Below are 22,057 nucleotides of genomic sequence, written 5' to 3' on the forward strand. Positions count from 1 at the left end.
AAGGAACTCCTACAAGTCAATAACAAAAAATCAGATAACCTGATTTAAAAAATGGGTAAGAGACCTGAATAAACATTTCTCCAAAGAAAACATAAAAATGTCCAATATGTATATGAAAAGATGCTTGACATCACTAATCATCAAAGAAATGCAAATCAAAACCACTGTGAGATATCACCTTACACCTGTTAGCATGGCCATTATTAAAAAACAAACCAGAACCAAAAGAAAACAAAATAAGAGTTTTCAAGGATATGGAGAAAAGGGAACCCTTGTAAATGTTGGTGGGAATGTAAAATGGTGCAGCCATTATGGAGACCAGTATGGAAGTTCATCAAATTACTAAAACTAGAACTATTATATGTTCCAGCAATCTCACTTCTGGGTATTTACCAAAGAATTGAAAACAGGATCTAAGAGATATTTGCACTCCTATGTTCACTGCAGTATTATTCACAATAGCCAAGAAGTAGAAAGACCTAAATATTCACCAGCCTATCAATGGATAAATAAAATGTGGGGTATATACAGTGGAATATTATTCAGCCTTAAAAAAGGAAATCCTGTCATATAGTACAACATGGGCGAAACTTGAGGGCACTGTGCTAAGAGATATTAACCAGTCACAGAAGGACAAATACTGCATGATTCCATTTTTACGAGGTATCTACTGTAGTCAAACTCACAGAAGCAGAAAGTGACATGGTGGTGGTCAGGGGCTGGGAGGAGGAGGAAAGGGGGAGTTGCTGTGCAATGGGTACAGAGATTCAGTAATGCAAGATGAAAAAGTTTGAGAGATCTGCTGCACAATGATGCATATATAGTTAATAATACTGTACACTTTAGGGCAGATCTCATGTTATGTGTTTTTTTTACCACAAAAAGGGGGGAAATGAAGTTTGTATGATATGACTTGTTCACGATGAATGGATGCCAACTTCTAGGGATCAGCATTTCCATCTGCAAGTACTCACATCTTTATGGAATTATCTTTATGGAACTGGATTAACATCAAGCTCCCCAATAGGGTTTTCAAAATCCACTATCCCCTTTTTGAAAATCAGAGTGACACCTGTCCATCTTAACCTTCTAGTACCTATCCTTTTATCTAGGATTTCCTAGATTACTTACAGTGGTATAGAAAATACATCTGCAAATTCTCTTAGAACCCTGAAATAAAATTATCCCGGGGCAGAAGAATTGAAATAAATGACAATGGTTAGATGCTTACTTGCTTTCTTATATGCTACTTACTTATCTCAATTTCTCTCTCACCAATGGTGTCTGCACCCTTTCCAAACTAATGTGCATTCTCTCACAGAGAATGTTCTAAAACAAACTAAAACAAAAAATGTTGAGTAATTTTGCTTTCTCTATCTGCTCACATTACACCAAACAGCAGGCCCAAGTTTGTAACAGTACAATTAAAGTAATCAAATGCATGGTACTGTAGATATAAGTTGTGACGATTTACATAAACTTTAAGAATAGAGCTATTAAAATTCTAATTTCACTGCTTACTTTCAAATATGCAGCTGCCTCTTGGACAGAAAGTGTTCTCTGACTAGAACTGCCACATTCATGATCTCCTGGAAAGATTAGCATATTATTAATTTTGAATCAGTACTATGTTAAACAGAAGAAAACAAATATGATTAATCAAACTAGTTTTACAAATTATACAATTATAGATTATATTATTATAATCAGTAAAGAAAGAAGATAAACACTCATTTATATTTTCTAGAAATAAATTTCAATAGGCAATATAAACAAATATTTTTATATCAACCACAACCTTTAAATGTATTTCAGTCTAGATAGAAACATACATTCCTCTTACATTCCCAATGAAATTGTTAGCCAGGGGTAGGAACCATGTCATGCTGATGCCTATCCATAGATCTTGGCACAAAGAAAGCCCTCTATAGATGTATTATTTTTCAAGAGGGAAAATTCATTGTGCTAACTCATACATCTATTAACTAAAGCTAATAATTCAAGAGTTCAAGTTTGAATTAAAATGTGCATTTTCGGAGTATTACTAAGCCTATCTTTAGCAAGGAGTATGCATAACTTAAAAAATTATTATAACACAAATCAATAGGGAAATTAGAAGCTTCTACCTATAATCTGGTTTCTACAAATACGTGTACTACATATAAAAGTTTGGAAAACTACATTTTCCTTTTCTTGTAACTATTTATAAAAGAATCCAAAGCATTTTTTTTTCTTTTTCAGGCTATCTGTGGTTATTAGAGATCAATTATCCTTACAATGAACTTCAATTTTAAGTTTCTCCTACTTGTTTCTTTCAAGTACTTTTTAAAAAAAAATTTAACATAAAAGTACAATAATTAAAGTAAAATCCTTGGCAAATTTTTCTATCATAAAAGCAACCATGTTCCTATTTATCGTTTTGTTCAAGTAGCCAGATTTTAATGGTCATGGTTGTAAAACAGGTAGAAATACCTATTAGATGAACATGTAAGTCTTCAAACTTTATAATCCATCCTCAGAGATTCCAATTCCACAGATCTACAGCAGAGGCTGGCAAACCCACAGACCAAATCTGGTCTACCACCGGTTTTTATAAATGAAGTTTTATTGCAACACAACCACGCTCATTCATGTATTATCTATGGCTGCTTTCAGGCTCTAACAGCAGAAATGAGCAGTTGTGACAGAGACAGTCTATCCCACAAAGCCTAAAAAATCTACTATCTGGCTCCTTCACAGAAAAAAGTTTGCAGACCCCTGCTGTAGAGGAAGGAATCTATATCTTTAAAAGCACCCCAGACTATGCCGATCTAACACACTTCATAAAACACTGCTATAGAGACAGCTCTAGAAGCTTGTAGCAGCAACATGAGGAATTCCATGTAGATTATATACTTCATTTCTGGGTGCTACAGCATACCAAATAAATGTCATCAGATTGCAGCATATGTATATAACAGTCTGTCAGTCAATGCAAAGAAGACTTTTAGTGATATACACACAATTATTAGCCAAAAAAAAACTGACCAGAATTAAGGACCCAAAAAAAAAACAAAAGCAAAGATTGGTGAGAGGATGGGGAACTGTCAGGATTCTCAATGCTTCCATTCGACCAGAGAAGTTCCACATTCACCTACTAGGTTTCTACCAATGACCTAGTTTCTACAAAAGGATCTGCTACAAACAAAAGTTTGGAATACTACATTTTTCTTTTCTTGTAACTGTTTATATGAAGAGAATCCAAAGTCTCTTCTTTCAGATTATATGTGAAATAACTGAAAAAAGTTAAAAGGTATTAAACAGATATGGTTCTACTACAGCTTTTATAAATGCTAAACTTCATGCCAATTCACCTATATTATTCTAATTGCAGGTATGTTGCATACCTGAGAACTCTCAAAGTCTTACTAAGGCCAGAATATGAGGAAAATGCGATGTTTCAGGAGAAAAAAATTCTGTAATATATTTACTTTATCCAAGGAAATGACACCTATACAATCACCAAAGGAAAATCTGCACTTTTATATTTAATTGAGAATTTTAGTTAATCCACTGCTTACCCAATTTAACTGATATATAAGCTTTCAGAATTTTGTTATTATCAATGCAATAAAAAAATGTGATGACTTTTACCATAGAGTATATATCTATATTTCATTGTATACATATGGCAGGCAGGAAAAAGGCCTTGATTAAACATATCTATACAGATAAAAACCCACTCCATATAAGGACTAAAAACTTCTAAAGAGAAGACACCCCACAATGTAACATAACAACATTGAACTTGGGAAAAACCATTTCTACTGATACTGCATGCTATATATGCAAATTAATTTTCAAAACAGTTTTAGAGACTATGAATGTTAAAACAATTACCTGCAAGCTGTGCCAATCGATCATGAAGCTTGTATAAAGTGTTCATCATAAGATTTTTCTCACTTTCCTAAATTTAAAAGAAATTATTATAAAATATCCAATTCCGGGGAGAAAAATGCACCAATTAATAATTTTTATTCGAAAAGAAAAACAGTGAATGAATTTAAAAACCATAGAAGCTACATAATCTGAAAGACAAATTCATATTTAACCAACGGCTACCATATTTTAAAGAAACCTTAATCTAAGAATCTAAACTATCACTCTAAATATTTTACCTTCTTGAGGATGATTGGGAAACTGGCACTAAGGTCAGTGCTAGAAAATGTCTTATATACAACAAACTCCCCCAGCCACCAAAACAATGCTCCCAATCCCCCTCTATACAATGCACGCTCATGTGTATTCTTATGAGACTGTTTTCTTCATGTTTTGTTTTAACCTGCCTCAACCACATAATAAGGGAATGAGTAGTGACACTTCAATTAAATTAACCCTCAACCCCTCCTAGGTCCCAAAGTGGCCCTGTATAAATTTATGAACCATTAAAGTGAAACAAACATTTAATGAGCATCTACTATGAGTTAAGAACTGTTCTCAACAAAGCAAGAAACCCAGGGAACAAGATGGTTCCTGTTCTCAAGGGCAAAAAACATACTAAACGTTATATTATAGTTGCAAACAAGGTACAACGTAAATACAGAAGATGGAGGGGAGGGAAGATCCATTTATGGAAGAGGGAATATCTGAATCGGGCTTCACAGAAAGAATAGAATTGACCAGCATTCCAGGCAGAAGGAACAGAATGGGCCTGAAGGAATACAACCTTTGGTTATATTTCTTACATAACCAGAGTCTACTTTGACTCAGCAAACTACTAGAAAAGCAGTTTGGAATCAATGGCTAGAGAGCTCTAGATACCAAGACAAAGAGTTTGACTTCATTCTGAACATTCAGGACAAGAAAAGTAAAACAGAACTGTGCATCAGGAATATTATTCTGACCATATGAAAGGAAACCGGAGTGCAGACTACTGCAATGTCTAAGCACCCTGACAAGTAGTCTAAAGCAATGAGACCTCAATTTAAGAGCAATCACAATTAAGAGAAACTGATACAAGCAACGGGGGAGGGTAGGTTAGGGGGTAAGAATAGCTTATCACACTATTTGAAATAAACTCATGATTTATGAGGGGGCTATGTCTTTATTATTTCCTTTCTCCTTAAGTTTCTAACAAAATAGGATTACTGTATGAATATGACCAGGAACAAATTCAGACAGGATAGTAAAAAAGCTGGGAAAGTAAAATTCATATGCCCAATGACATGTAATCTCATCCATTTGTTTTCACGCTATATGTTCAAGGACAGAAGAGACAAGTCTGCACACTATGGATGGCACACTATGGATCAATGCAGCTTTAATGAGTGGTACTAGGAAGAGAAAAACTCATCAAAGTCTCCATAATCCTACCACCAGAGTCCCTGGCTTTATGTGAGATGATTGCTAGAGATAAGTGACATTCCTTCAGCTGACTATTTGCCTTCCAACCCATTTGCTTTTTACCCCCTCAACTCTATCTCAACCTGATTCAGAATCAAGCCAGTCCTTATCACATAGCTTAAAAATCCAAACTGCAAAAATTAGACATCAAAAAGTAACCGCAGGGGCTGAAATTCAAGATTCTGAAAGCTATGCATCTGTGATAGATTAAACCACAAAATCGTTTTTTAATAAATATGTTCAATATAACAAGATGAGTTCCAATGATAGTGCAGGTTGTGGACTTGACATATAAAACCAAGGTAAATCTGATTAAGCTTCAGGACTAAAGTGGTTGAGAGTTTTGAAGTTTGTTTCCTTCCTTAACTGGAAAAGAGACCGATTCCCTTTTCGTTTTGCATGTCCTGATCATGCCTATCCCCACACCCCTTTCAAAACCAAAACTAAATCCAAAAATTTGACACTGTCCTCTGTGATTACATCTTTAGTGAACATCAGAGGCCTGGGAATAAACTTCATCTATTGATTCACATATATTAACCCTGGACTAGGACTTCCCTGGTGGTGCAGTGGTTAAGAATCTCCCTGCCAATGCAGGGGACATGGGTTCGACCTCTGGTCCGGGAAGATCCGACATGACATGGAGCAACTAAGCCCGTGCACCACAATTACTGAGCCTATGCTCTAGAGCCCACGAGCCACGACTACTGAGCCCGTGCACCACAACTACTGAGCCCACGTGCTCTAGGGATTGCGTGCTGCTACTGAGCCACATGCTGCAACTACTGAAGCCCGTGCGACTAGAACCCATGCTCCACAACAAGAGAAGCCGCCACACAGCAACAAAGAGTAGCCCCTGCTCACCACAACTAGAGAAAGCCTGTGTGCAGCAACGAAGACCCAATGCAGCCAAAAAACAAATAAATAAATACATTAAAAACAACAACAACAAAAAACATTGGACTAGACAAGTAGAAGAAATAACAAAACCTAATCATATGTAACTGGATCTCATACTGGATAACATACATGCTATTCCATTCGCATACAATGCATTTAAACGCCCAAAAAGCTCAGCTATAATTTTTTCAAGAATTATTTTTCCAACAGCAACTCATTCAAAATGACCATCTATATATTACAAGGGTGTCAAGTGCCATCCAAATAATCAACTAAATTACGACCTAAATAGTTTTTATGGAACATTTTATTAATGGGAACAAATCAATTTTGAGAAATAGAAAGGTTCAATAATCTTTAGCACCAATATGCTAAACTAGAAGTAAATCCGAAAAGGGTGTAAATCAAATGTTAAAGTTACTTTCTTACAGAAACTTATATTGGCTTATAGTTTCATTACAAACTTTCCATTCTGTCTGCTTTTCAGATTGCCTCCTAATATTCAGCTTGAAATGTGTCTACTGATTACCCTGAAAACAAGTTAAAGATCTACAAATAAATCCATATTTAAAGTAAGCTTTCAAGTAACCTTCCATTAAACAAAAATAATTTTTTAATTTGAAATAGCTACCTTCTAATTGCGTGTTTTGATAAGCTCCAGATTTTCTTTTACTAACACAAATCATTCTCTGAAGCAAAGTTCTCATTCTTAGGGGAAAAACCAAACTGTAGGGTGACTCTACCAAATTTTCTCACATATTATCACCTTTAAATATTTCCCTCTTGTATCTCAGCCAATTTTCTCAAGGATATTTTCAATTTTTGTATCAAGTCCCTGATTAAATGATATTAATGGATTTTAAACACTTAGCATAGTGCCTGGCACAGAATAAACACGTAATGTAAGTTAATTGCCATTATCTTCATTACAATTATTATTATTATTTAGAGATTAGGAACTTCAGGTTCCCCCAAGGGGAAAATTATACAGAAGAAAATAAAGTCTTGTCTTTTCAATGTTCAGTGAGTATATTGTGCAAATTTAAATTATGATGCCAGCAGCAATGTTATACTTAGTATGATAAAGTCAACTTTTTTTAAAAAACAATATCACAACAATAGAATACTACAGAAAATAATCATTACTAACAATCTAAAGTAACATTCTATGGATCTGATTACACATTATTACATATCATTTAGTACAACAAATAATGTTTTCTGTACAGGTCTGTATTACTGTCAGTTCCTATAATAAGAAAAAATTAACAACTAATTGTGTATTATAATATAAACTCAAATATCATAATCTTTGGAGTGCCTATAATGATGAATGGTAAGTGAAAAATGTTTTCATGTGAGTAAAACTTAGGTTAAAATTAATATTATAAATCCTTTAAAAATAAAAGAAATCATAAATAAGTTGCATAAGACTCTAAATCCTTTGCCTTCCTGACAGTTGAAAAGGCATGCCGATGAGCAAAAAATCGAAAGAGAACAAAAGGAGGGCAAAAAAGACAAAAACTGCTAGGGTACCCAACAATTAAGAAAACAGGCATACTTTTAAGGTTAAGACCAGATCCCCAGATGACATGCCACTGCCATTTTACTTGGCAGTGGCTTTTACCTCAAAGTGATAAACAGGTCAGCTCTTAGGTGTAAATCGGTGTCAGATTTAATTATACTGTGGTCAAGGAATACTCAAAAATAAGAAAATTTATTGCCTTTAAAATTACTACTTTTTAGGTGATAGTCATCCTACTACCTTTATCATATAAAACGCAAGACAAAGTATCAGTATTAAGATTTTTTACTTACTTTTATTTTTCCAAATGTTTCATCAAAGGAGTTTTTTACTATCAAGGAAAGAAAAAGAGAGAACTATTAGCATCATTTAAGAATGAGAATTAGAATCCCCCTAAACAAGCCCTGGAAATGCCAAAGTGTACTATGCTAAAACTGAATGTAAACATGCAAACAATATATAAACAAACTGATGATAATAAAGGTTGGGGAACTAAATTTTCAGACTTACTATATTTACCATTCTCACTATGATTTTGTGGTTTGCTCTATAGAACTTAGAGTGACTTGGTTCAAGTCCTAGCTCCACTACTTACTAGCAACGTGGCCTTGAACTACCATCTATTTAGCCACTCTAAGTTGCAGTTTCCTCTTCTGTAATGGAAGGATGTAATGATGGTACCTACCTTATACAGTTGTGAGGATTAAATGAGATAAACCATATAAAATGCTTGGCATAGTGTCAAACACTTAATATATGTTACCTATTATCGTTACTATTAATGACTATCATTTCTTCACCTTAACTCTCTTCAAAATATAGACTAAAGGCAGTTACTACTTGAGGAAATCTACAAGATGCTTTAAAACTGAATAATTCATTTAGAATTCTTACTTCCAATGATTAAAAAACAAAACTTCCTAGTCCTTGCTAACATCTGGAAAAGTGGCATGAAACAAATATACACATCAAAGTGGCTAAGAATAAAGTCTCAGTATTAAACAACTTCTTACTTCTAATAAATATTATAAAGAAAGGATTTACCACTTTCCATCCAACCTCCATACATCCACCCTCCCCCAAAAGACACAAACAAGTTCATGGCTGATTATGTAGCATCTCTCTGGTTATTATTTAGAATCTCCTCCTTTTCCTCTATTTTAGAATTGCATGCAAAAATATTCAAAGCTTTCAGATACCTGGATCTCTATAAGCCAGGTCACAACTAAGACTAACTGAGCCTACAAAGTAGTTCACACTGACCAGGTTTCCTTTCTGAGGTGCTTTTCTATTTTTATTTGAGAAAACAGGAAGTCCCATAGGAACCAGGAACTGCCTGATTCTAAGAAAGTTCATGTGTGAGACCAGTTTAAGTTAAAAGGTACAATAAAAAACAAGGCAAAAATGTATTCTTCTATCATCTAAAGGAATTTGGTAATGAATTTTCAGACATCATTTTTCTATAAAGCAATAGGGTTTTCATGCTGAGAAAGAAAACATTTTGAAAAACAGAAGATCGGAAGTACTCAGTAGGGGACTAGGAAGAGGAATATAGCTTAAAGATTAAATAAAATGTTAAGAATCAGAACATGCTTAGACTAAAAAGATACTTTTTAATAACACTAATTTTAATTAATGTAAAATTTGAACAATTTAAAATAAAGCCATATTTAGTTCAATATACTACCAAAAATGCTTTTGTCAATCTACTTAAAATAAATTGGTCAAACAATACTAAACAATGAGTATTTTACTTGCCCTCTATAAGAGTAATTCTAAAAAATATTAAAACATGCAATTCTAAAAACAGGTTTTAATATCTATGAAGAAAGGCCATGAGAGGACCATTTTTTGACTGCTTACAAATTTGTTTCTGTTAAAATTATTAAATGGAAAACTAGCTCTTCAAGTATCTCTATGAAAGTATTACTGTAGATTGTGGATGCTCTGCCACTAGGCTGCTCTACTATGAGTTTCTCATGACAAGGGATCACGTGTATTCAGGTTTGTATGCTTGGAGCCAAGCATAGTACTGAACATACAGTCAGTGTTTGAAAAGCACTATTTGAGCTGTCTAGGCTAAAGCTGTCCTTCTTTATTCTACTCTATGTGTAAACACTGAAGCAAAAGTGTTAAACTCTGCAGGAAGCTGGAGAAGGGTACGTTCTGAGCAACTGGAAAGGGAGAGGAATAGGATAACAAAGGGAAAGCCAAAGAGCAGAACAGTAATTCTGTTGAAAAACGTTGCTCTGCCATTTGTATCTTTCTAAGTTTCTGTCTCTTGTCTAATAGGCTTAGATACCCGAGAGCATAACATATCTGAAAGCCAACAATATACATACCTACTGATAAAAAAATGTTCCCCAACTTCCTGTGACAACTGTCACCTGTTAAATTAACAGATGGACCTATTAAATTAACAAAAGTAAATGTAGTCTTGAGGTTAAGTTTAAAAAGGAAACTCCATCTAAAAACAGCAATTTTAGCAAACAAAAGCATTTTTATGCATCTAACTTTTATTCCCCTAAATCATTTCAGTATTTCTAAAACTACATCAGTACTTTTTATCTCATCCACATTACCTACAATTTCTAATGGATACAACAAATATTGTTACCCCTAGTGAAAACATTCCTCCCTCCCCCTGCTAACTAGGCAATTGTAGAGAAGAAACCATATTCCAAAAGCAATCTACAGCAAATGCCACCTCATTTTTTAGCCTCTAAAAAATGGAAACAGAGTAAATTATAGTTCTTATCTCTTATCCTAAAGCAATGATAATGCCAAGTTGGTATTTCAAATTTATTGTCCTCCTATAACCCCTACACCCCGAATAGCTTCTCATTACTGCTTTTTCTCAAATTCTCCTGGTGTGGCCATTTCTCCTTCATTTTTCTTGTTCAGATTATTTCAAACCTCAAATATACCAAACTTTTTTTTATAAATGTCCTTAAATTTTGACTTCTCTTCTTCGGACTATCCTAATAATTGTAAAAATCAAAGTCCTAAAAATATTTCTTTAATTATACTACTAGACCCCTCAAAACCGTCCAATGATTTCTCATCACATTTTGCTTCAAGGAACTAATTCTAATCTTGTGATCGTTTCCTACTTACTTTCAAGACACATTGTTTCCTCTCCTTCTCTAAGCCTCTTTCTCTCACATAAATTGCAAAAAAAAGTTACTAGTTTTACTGATCCTTTCTATCAAGTGTAAACTCTTTTCCATTCTCTTAGGCTGAGATCAAATTGTCGACCATTATGAATTCCCAGATAAAAAAGGAAAAAATGAAGTATATTATAAACGTAGGTACATTGTTTTTTTAGACATAATGCTATTGCACGCTTAATGGACAGTATAGTGTAAGCATAACTTTTACAGGCACTGGGAAACCAAAAAACTCTTGTGACTCCCTTTATTGCAATATTCGCTTTATTACAGTGTCAGGAACCAAACCTGTAATATCTCCGAGGTATGCCTGTATTCGCAAAGTATGTTTAATGTTGACCAAATGAACTGATGTCCTCCTCAGGAAGGCCCCATTTTGGTCACTCAGTGGCAATAAAGGGAAGAAAAGTCTGTGATGACCACAGTTCTTTTACAACTCAGAAAGAAAGATAAAGTTTATTCATTTAATAAGTATTTATTGAATAGTTTGTGCTAGGCACTGGAAATGTGGCTGTGAATAAAATAAATAATATCGCTGCCCTCAAGGAGCTTATATTTTAGAGGCGTTAGAAGAGACAATGAGCAAATACACTTTTAAAATATATAGTATGTCAAATGGTTCTAAGTGCTTTGGAAATAAAACAGCAAGAATGGTGCTTGACATGTGAGGGAACTTCTATACTGTTTTCCATAGTGACTGTACCAATTTACATTCCCACCAACAGTGTACAAGGGTTCCCTTTTCTCCCCTTTTCTCAGATTGCATTTGAATAGAAACCTGAGAGAGCTGAGGGAACAAGCCGTGGACTGTGAAGGAAGAGATTTATAGACAGAAAGAACAGGAAGTGTATGGGCTGTGAAGTGGCAGCATGCCTGCCATACTACTCCTGGAAATAGAGCAGTGTGGATGAGAGGGCAAGTAGCAAGAAATGAAGTCAAACTGGTAAAATTAAGGGAGTTGGTAGGTAAGATAATGTAGAACCGGGGCTTCCCTGGTGGCGCAGTGGTTGAGAGTCCGCCTGCCGATGCAGGGGACGCGGGTTCGTGCTCCGGTCCGGGAAGATCCCACATGCCGCGGATAGAACCTTGAAGACTTTTTATATATTACTCTGAGCAAGAAACCTCAGAGAATTAGAAACATGTTATCCAGCTTATGCTTTAAAAGAAAGACACATGTAATAAGTGAGAGGCCCCTCTCTGGATTAAGTTTAAGAGTCCTAAACATTTAGATAAGAATGATCTGCTTGAAAACTGAGGAAATAGTACATTCAGGGTACTTTCGTCCTGCTTTCTCTACATCAGCACAGCCAACTACAGACAGCCTCAATATTTTTCTGTTCTGAATACTTGAAACTATTACCAGTCATATAAAAATATTCTGTCAGAAAGAACTGAATAGACATTTTTCTAAAGAAGACATACCTGGCCAACAGGTACGTGAAAAGGTGCTCAACATCACTAATCATTAGGGAATTGGAAATCAAAACCACAGTGAATTATCACCTCATACTTGTTAAAATGGCTATCCTCAAAAAGACAAGATAAGTTTGGTGAGGGTGGGGAGAAAAGGGAACCCTTGTACACTGTTGGTGGGAATGTAAACTGGTACAGTCACTATGGAAAATAGTATAGAAGTTCCTCAAAAAATTAAAAATAGAACTACCATATGATCCAGTAAAATCCCACTTCTGGGTACACATCCAAAGGAAATGAAAACAGGATCTCAAAGAGAGATCTGCATCCCCATATTCATCGCAGCGTTATTTACAACAGCCAAGATATGGGAACAACCTAACTGTCGACGGGTGAATGGATAAAGACGATGCAGTACGTATATACAATTCAGCCACGAGACAGAAGGAAATCCTGCCATTGGCAATAACATGGATGGACCTTAAGGGCATTGTGCTAAGTGAAATAATTCAGATAGAGAAAGACAAATACGGTACGATATCACTTATATGTGGAATCTAAAAAACCAAACTCAGAGAAACAGAGAGTAGAGTGGTGGTTACCAGGGGCTGGGCAGTGGAGGTAATGGGGAAATACTGGTCAAAGGGTACAAACTTCCAGTTGTAAGATTAACAAATTCTGGGGATTTAATGTACAGCATGGTGATTATAGCTAATAATACTGTATTATAAACTTGCAAGTTGCTTAAAGAGTATTTCTTAGATGTTCTCACCACAAAAAAGAAATGATAATTATATGACAGGATGGAGGTGGTAGCTAATGCTATGGTGGTAATCATTTTGCAGGATATAAATTTACCAAATCAACATGCTGTACACCTTAAACTTACACAATGTTATATGTCAATTATATCTCAATAAAGCTGGAAAAAAACTTCTGCCAGAAAGGCTCTGAGCTTTTGATCTTTCTGATCTTGTTCAAGCCTGAATGTTTTTCCTTCTCCTTCATTCTGTCTTTAAGGTCCAGTTTGCAGCTCTCCTGCAGTCATGAAGGATGCCTAACCACTGCAGCTTATCAGGACCTTCCTCTTCTCAGAACCTCCATGTATTTACTCTCAGTATCCCACTACCTTAACTATTTGTTGCTGTTTCCTCTGCCAACAAGACTGCAAAATCTCTACCTGCTTTGCAGATACTGGGTGCTAAATATATGCCGAAAGAATAGAAGCTTGAAGGCACCGTGCAGTCTCCTAGAATAACAGCTTCACCAATACCTGAGGGGTACTATAATCCTGCTTACTCTACAAGATTCTCCTTTGAATAAAAAGGAAATAATATTTCTTGAGCTCTTGATATGTTCCAGGAATACTGATGCCACACTTTTAGGAGGTAGCTCATTTCATCCTTACACCACTATTTTACAGCAGGTATTACCCCTATTTTTATGGACAGAGAAACTGATGCATGATCCTTCAGGTAAATGCAGTTTAAAGAGCTGGGATTCAAAAAGATGGGATTCAAACCTATGTCTGACTCCAAAGCCTACATTCTTTTCATTATAGAAAAAACTACAGAAAAGAAAATATTTATTCTATTAGGTTTACGGAAAACATTCTTCTCCAGAACTTTCAGATTTGGAATCATTAAACTTTAATCTCCTTATGATGTAATGCATGAAAAATGCGCAAAATCGGGATAAGGAGGAAAAGACACTGCTTTTGGGAAAATACACTGATGTCTCTTAGATGAGGAAAACTCTTCAAAACCAAGTTCTCTAATTGTAGTCTAGAAAAGATTTTCCATGACCTATCAAAACATAAAGTGTCTGATGACCACCACGGGCAGCATTAATCACTGCCCTTCTCTCTGCTGCCATGGCACTTTGTTCTCAAGACTGCTATAAAACTTACCACAAGGCATCGGCTTAAAGAAAAAATCATAATTTTCTAATTTAGTACCATACCACATCTAAACAATATTTTGGCTTCATCTGCTAACGTAAGATACAAACATATATCAAGTTGCCTACTAGGTGTCAGGCGTTATGCTGGTTGCAGGATATTAAAAAATGAAAATATATAAGCCCTGAACTGAGGTTCAGTCTGGAGGGCAGTAACTCTGCAGACATGTTCTTTCAAAGGCAGTCTCTTATAATTCTAAAAGTCTATGGCCTTAAGGCTAGGTTTTAGTCTTTGGAAACTTCAAGTCATTTAGGCAATTAAATTCAGCTGCCTAAATGACCAATTATCTCTCTGAGTAGTACCTTTTTGTAAACAGACATTCAAATTCTCAAATCCCATCTTCTAGCATTAATGGTTTAAACAGAGCATAATTATATGTGAAGAAGTGGGGGGTGAGGGGGAGGGCAAATGTTTCCAACAGCTGCAGAACACTGCACCTGTATGGCCAACACTTCTGCATTTCACTGCCAGCCAGACTGATCTAAATATGGACAGGGTGAACAAGGCAGTACATTCTTTTGCAACACAGCACGCTGCCCATTTGTTCTCTGAAAGTTCACCTATTGTTTCACGGCTCTGCCAAATATGTGGTCATTCTAAAGCACAGGAACAGTTCACTTGAAGTGTACTTATTAGTAAACTACTGTGAATATTGAGATTAAATCAGCAATCAAAATAGACAAAATTATATGGACAAGAACTGTCTACTATAAAACTTGCCTAAGGTAAACTCTTATACCACCTTGTTCTACTCATAAATAACCTTTCCATGTTTACCTCACTTATCTATCTGGATTTACAGAGGTACAGACCTAGATGGGGATAATCAGTTGAAAGAGAAGGGAAGGAGGGCAAAAACGCAAATACTTCTTTACTTCTCATATCCTATAGGACTCCCAACTTTTCACTGGTGCTCTTTTGAGAGGTAACAATCCTGTGCTGCTTCCAAATAAGTTTTCTTAAAGAATAACAGAATATACAGATTGATTTTATAAAATAAAAATAAAATGGGCTTTAAATGTGGTTATCAAAATACTAAGAATATAGTGAAAACTGAAAGAATGTATCCAAGGAAATAAAAGGTCAAAGCTCATAATTAAATTGGCAATAGGCTTATTATTTGATTGGTTCTTATTCTTCATCCCTATATGATAAGGAACATTATGGTCTCTTTCAACCTTGTGGTCATTTGAAAATCTCATATTTATTCACCACAGAAATGAAGACTTCCTTGGAAAAAACTAATAACAGACCGTAATTGAAATTTTAATTTAATCTTCATTCAAGCACTAATTTCACATTATAATTGTACCCCAAGTTTGGGATCTCTGTAACAAAAGCTGTAAGAAAGACTTCTAACCATAGACTGTTCAACAAGTATTAATGGAGCATATTCTATACACCATGTTCTGAGAACATGCTGCATACGGAGTAGTGGAGATAAATGAGTAGCTATGATATAACAGCTATATATACATGGCTATAATATATATAATAAAATTAGCTATAATATAATCAATACCTTAGAGTTTAGAATAGAGTGCTTTAAGAATTCAGAAGGGGATAAATAATTTCTGTGTAAAACAGATCTGAGCCTTAAAAATAAACCAAGAGTAATAAAATGGAATGTACTAGAAAATGCAACATTAATATATCTCAAAAATGTCATGCTGAGAGAAAAAAGCCTCACAAAAGAGTATTCTATGAATCCATTTATATGAAGTTTTAAAACAGGGAAAGCAAATCTATGGTGAAAAAATCAAAACAGTGATGGAGTATTGACTGGGCAGGAGGAAACTTACAGAGGTGATGGTAATGCTCTATATCTGTAGGGACTTAAGTTACACAGCTGGAAGCGTTTGTCAAAATCATCTGATAGTACATTAAAGATTTGTGCATTTGAATACATGCAAATCTTACCTAAAAAGAAAAAAACACCTCACTCTAGTTAATAATATACAAGAAGTATGTAAGGGTGGAATATCCTAATATCTTCAATTTACTCAAATATATTTTTAAAAAAAACAGAACAGTGGCTGGAGTGATAAGACATATAATAAAGTGGATATAGGAAGTGTGTAAACTGTAGACTAGGTGTGGGTATGAGTGTTCACAGCACAATTCTTTCAATTTTCTGTTTGAAATGTTTCATAATAAAATGGTAGGGGAGGAAAAGTATAAAAAAACGAAACGATAAATATTCATTGATGGTGCTAAAATCGTATCAGAGAACTGGTAAAAGGTCACTTCAATTCCTAGATACAGTAGGTTAAACCCCAATTTTAAAAGCTGCAGCTTACTGTACAAGAAAAAAATTTTTCTTCCTTACAAATCAGTCTAAATTCTTAACAAATTGAAAACTGAAAAAGAAAATTTCCTCTTCTTTTGCAAAAAACTAGAAGAGTTACTGTAACATAAGGGTTTTTTTGTTTTGTTTTAGAAAGACCTGGCTATTATAGTCTTAGTTTTAAAAATTCATATAATTTACATTTACAAATATGAATTTATCTTTTTTACTAAAATAGTGTCATAAAGTTGGCAGATAGGGAAGTAGCCAAAATGTAGGAGCCTGTGTCTAGTAATTTTTAAAAAGTAAATGTTTGACAAACATTCACGATTATTTTCTAACACACTTAACCTACTGAGTTGGAGATAATTCATCTACCAATGATTTTACAAGACTGGCTTCATTTACCTAAAATAAAATTAATACTATCAGGCTGGCCAAAAGGTTCGTTCAGTTTTCCCATACGATGGTTCTAGCGGCGCTTAGTTGTCTTTAACTTCATTCGAAACAATTTTGTCAGATTGCATTGCGACAGCTGTCATATCAACGTGCATTTAAAAAGAAACTTATCAAAATTTGTGAATTTTTGTGTAGCCATTTTTTTAATATTGAAGATGGAAGAAAAAAGCAACATTTCCTGCATATTATGCTTTATTATTTCAAGAAAGGTAAAAACGCAACTGAAACGCAAAAAAAAGGTTTGTGCAGTATATGGAGAAGGTGCTGTGTCTGATCGAACGTGGCAAAAGTAGTTTGCAAAGTTCTGAGCTGGAGGTTTCTCGCTGGACGATGCTCCACGGTCAGATAGACCAGTTGAAGTTGACAGTGATCAAATCGAGACATTAACTGAAAACAATCAATGTTACACCATGCGGGAGATAGCCCACGTACTCAAAATATCCAAATCAAGCGCTGAAAATCATTTGCACCAGCTTGGTTACGTTAATCTCTTTGATGTTTGGGTTCCACATAAGTTAAATGAAAAAAACCTTGACCGAATTTCCACATGCAATTCTCTACTGAGTAATGAAAACATTCATTCTATTTTAAAAACAAATTGTGGTGGGCGATGAAACGTGGATACTGTACAATAATGTGGAACGTTAGACATCGTGGGGAGGTGAAATGAACCACCACCAACCACACCAAAGGCCGGTATTCATCCAAAGAAGGTGATGTTGTGTATATGGTGGGATTGGAAGGGAGTCCTCTATTATGAGCTCCTTCCGGAAAAACCAAACGATTAATTCTAACAAGTACTGCTCCCAGTTGGACCAACTCGATGAAAAGCAGCAAGAATTAGTCAACAGAAAACGCATAATCTTCCATCAGTATAATGCAAGACCACATGTTTCTTTGATGACCAGACAAAACTGTTACAGCTTGGCTGGGAAGTTCTGATTCATCCACCTATTCACCAGACATTGCACCTTTGGATTTCCATTTATTTCAGTCTTTACAAAACTCTCTTAATTGAAAATATTTCAATTCCCTAGAAGACTGTAAAAGGCTCCTGGAATAGTTCTTTGCTCAAAAAGAGAAAAAGTTTTGGGAAGATGGAACTATGAAGATGCCTGAAAAATGGCAGAAGGTAGTGGAACAAAAGGGTGAATACATTGTTCGATAAAGTTCTTAGTGAAAATGAAAAATGTGTCTCTTATTTCCACTTAAAAACTGAAGGAACAAACTCAAAATGGATTAAAGACCTAAATGTAAGGCCGGACACTATAAAACTCTCAGAGGAAAACACAGGCAGAACACTCTATGACATAAATCACAGCAAGATTCTTTTGGACCCACCTCCTAGAGTAATGGAAATAAAATCAAAAATAAACAAATGGGACCTAATGAAACTTCAAAGCTTTTGCACAGCAAAGGAACCCCTAAACAGGACGAAAAGACAACCCTCAGAATGGGAGAAAATATTTGCAAACGAAGCAACTGACAAAGGATTAATCTCCAAAATATACAAGCAGCTCACGCAGCTCAATATCAAAAGAACAACCTAATCCAAAGATGGGCAGAAGACCTAAATAGACACTTCTCCAAAGAAGACATACAGATTGCCCACAAACACATGAAAAGATGCTCAATATCACTAATCATTAGAGAAATGCAAATCAAAACTACAATGAGGTATCACCTCACACCAGTCAGAATGGCCATCATCAAAAAACCTAGAAACAACAGATGTTGGAGAGGGTGTGAAGAAAAGGGAACCCCCCTGCACTATTGGTGGGAATGTCAATTGATACAGCCACTATGGAGAACAGTATGGAGGTTCCTTAAGAAACTAAAAACAGAACTACCATATGACCCAGCAATCCCACTACTGGGCATATACCCTTAGAAAACCATAATTCAAAAAGGATACATGTGCCACAATGTTCATTGCAGCACTATTTACAATAACCAGGACATGGAAGCAACCTAAATGTCCACTGACAGACAAATGGATAAAGAAGATGTGGCACATATATACAAAGGAATACTACTCAGCCATAAAAAGGAATGAAATTGAGTTATTTGTAATGAGGAGGATGGACCTAGGGTCTGTCATACAGAGTGAAGTAGGTCAGAAAGAGAAAAACAAATACCGTATGCTAACGCACATATATGGATCTAAAAAAAAACGGTACTGATTAACCTAGTGTCAGGGCAGGAATAAAGACTCAGATGTAGACAACGGACTTGAGGACACAGGTGGGGAAGCGGAAGCTGGGATGAAGTGAAAGAGTAGCACTGACACGACCAAACGTAAAATAGATAGCTAGTGGGAAGTTGCTGCATAGCACAGGGGGATCAGCCCGATGCTTTGTGACGACCTAGAGAAGTGGGATAGGGAGGGTGGGAGGGAGTCTCATGAGGGAGGTGATATGGGGATATATGTCTACATATAGCTGATTCACTTTGTCGTACAGCAGAAACTAACACAACATTGTAAAACAATTATACTCCAATAAAGATATTTTTAAAAAACCTGAAGGAACTTTTCGGCCAATCCAATAAATTAGCAAATTAGATCACTAGCAAAACAAAATATCAAAATATCACATTTAAAAGACTTTAATGAGTCAGTCTATTCCTTCTAAAAATTAATTCTGATATCTTAATAGAGCATCCATAACTCAAAGAATATCTGATAGAGTTACTGATTCCTGAATCTGACTAGCAAATAAAAGTGAAGTTCCCATTCAAAAAATGTTTACTCCAAAAGAAGACTTAGACTTTAAGAAAATATCAACAGCTTACTCTAAAATAAACTATAAAGATAATAATTTCTCCCCACGTCAACAAACATACATACACACACACCCTTAGTCTCATCGGCTCAAAACCAGAGGGAAATGATTAGGCTGCTGCCTCCATCTAATTTCATCAGCTAAAGACACTCCTGCAATTTACCCAATATTGGGAGGAAAGGCAGTATAAGAACACATTCAAATAAAGACAAAGCAATATGTCTACTTAAATTATGGGAGCTTTATACTGCCCAAGGTCCAAAAGTTTGAGTAATCTGCTTTTTCAGTACTTTCACAGTTTCTTCTTGAAAACTATTTTGCATATGTCAGTTAAAGAATTATGCTACTGCATGGTGACAAATGAATATAAAAGTAAGTCAACCCACAAAGGTTAGAAACAAACCTATAAATAATAGCAAGCATCTGTGCAACAGATATCTTGGCACCCAAAGGAATTTATGCTAATGCAATACTGCAATTTATTAAATATGGTGACAGCTCACTGCATTAAGAGATTTTAAACATTAACTGTTATACACTAGAGACTGGCTGTAACACTTCCTCAAGGTTTACATTGCCAAGAATACAAAAGAAACTGTTATAAAGAGAGCTGTTCTGAAAGAATACTGCTAAAAGAGAATTTAGAGATCCAAAAGGGATCTGTGATACACCGCGCAACCCATCTCCAGCACAATAAAATAAACATGCATTTCCCATAGAATTAAATTCATGAGGTCTTCTACTTAGTAACATTCTCAATCACAATGTGTGTGTTTACCATTTTAAATGACTAGAGATAAACACTACCACCACTTTAGTTTTGTGTAGCAGAGACATTATGCAAATAAGAAAACTGGAGAGAGAAAAGCTACAGTGCAATGAAAAGGTGAACAGAAATGAAAAAAAAAAAAAAGACAGTAGTTCTTATTCCATTCATCAAACAGGGATAAGGAGCATAGCTCTGATAAAAGGGAAAAAGGCATTATATGCATAGACAAAGAACAGAGATTAAAGTATGACCAAAACTAACATATAAACTGAATATGGAGCTAAAAGAAAAAATATATATATATCCCTAACATTGACTTTATGAGCAACAAGCTTAAAAGTTACATCTTGACTTTTAGCTATGGAAGAAACCAGACAAAAATGAAAACTCATCTGGGGAATAGAGGAATTTATCATCATTAGGTTAAAAAAAGCAAAAACAACATATTAGGTAAAACAAATATAAGCAGTTACAACACGTGGTAAACTAGGCTAAATGAGACGTTTTCGCTGGTTAAAATATATTATATGAAACCTTAAGAGTAAAACCCATGCTTCCACATGAACACAATGAACAGAAAGTACAACATATGCTGGAATCATCAGATTTTCACCTAATGTCTACTTCTAACTTCTACTTGTAGCAGAAAGAGACAATAGGAATAAATGTGTGTGAACAAATATTTAAGGGGGGAAAAAAATGCATGCACTTCCCCACAACTGTAACTCTGTTACAGTCAATAGGCATGTGCCCTAGACAAAACTTGAGATGGGAGATGCGATATTGCCATTCCCTCAGCTGCTCTCAATTTCCATGTGGCTCTCATAACTAAGAATATTTCAAACACTGAGTATGATTCTAATGTTTAAAGATGTACTATGTTCCTTAGTGCTCCTTCAGGTACTAAAATGGTCTATTCTTACATTGATGGGGGGGAAATAAAAACTGGTCTTCTTGAGAGATCACATGGCAGCCTCTAAATCTAGGGGACTTTTCAACAGCAGTTTTGAACACACAAATTTTCCTTTATGCTGTGATTTCAAAAACCTAACTTCATAGGACTACTATATGCTAGAGCTGGAAATTTGAACCTGTCAGTAACAAAACAATTTTCTGAACCAAGTAAATAAAACTGATGCTCTCATACCCATCTAGTAAACATTCAAGGTATCTTAAGACTCCCATATTATGACTAATTTTAAGCTTATTTCCCCACATACCATCTCTTATTTGTTAAATTCTCTTCAACAAATATTTTTGAACAATCAAAAACCAGATGCTAAGGAATACAAAGATAAAAACTCATACTACCTTCCCCAGAGCAGCTGACAGTGCAGTGATTCTCACTATTTTGGAGGGTCAGAGACCCTTGAGAAATGGATAAATCTATGGACCCTATCCCCAGAAAA

At 35.2% G+C, this 22,057-nt stretch overlaps 1 protein-coding gene across 5 annotated transcripts in view; it reads right to left on the bottom strand.

Moving 5' to 3' along the window:
* Nucleotides 1–22,057, bottom strand: part of LEMD3 (LEM domain containing 3) — an 84,559-nt gene that overhangs the window by 44,437 nt on the left and 18,065 nt on the right. For 3 of the 5 annotated variants that reach the window (XM_024736652.1, XM_024736650.1, XM_024736648.1), the window contains exons 2-5: nucleotides 10,150–10,215; nucleotides 8,101–8,138; nucleotides 3,880–3,946; nucleotides 1,522–1,589 (exon numbers count right to left, since the gene is read on the bottom strand). In XM_024736652.1, the coding sequence (XP_024592420.1) occupies nucleotides 1,522–1,589; nucleotides 3,880–3,946; nucleotides 8,101–8,138; nucleotides 10,150–10,215 (239 nt within the window). The remainder of the gene's footprint in view (nucleotides 1–1,521; nucleotides 1,590–3,879; nucleotides 3,947–8,100; nucleotides 8,139–10,149; nucleotides 10,216–22,057) is intronic. The other 2 variants (XM_024736649.1, XM_024736651.1) reach the window with 2 other exon arrangements.

Source organism: Neophocaena asiaeorientalis, unplaced genomic scaffold, assembly GCF_003031525.2.
Source record: "Neophocaena asiaeorientalis asiaeorientalis breed wild unplaced genomic scaffold, Neophocaena_asiaeorientalis_V1.1 scaffold134, whole genome shotgun sequence".
Taxonomy (NCBI): Eukaryota; Metazoa; Chordata; class Mammalia; order Artiodactyla; family Phocoenidae; genus Neophocaena; species Neophocaena asiaeorientalis.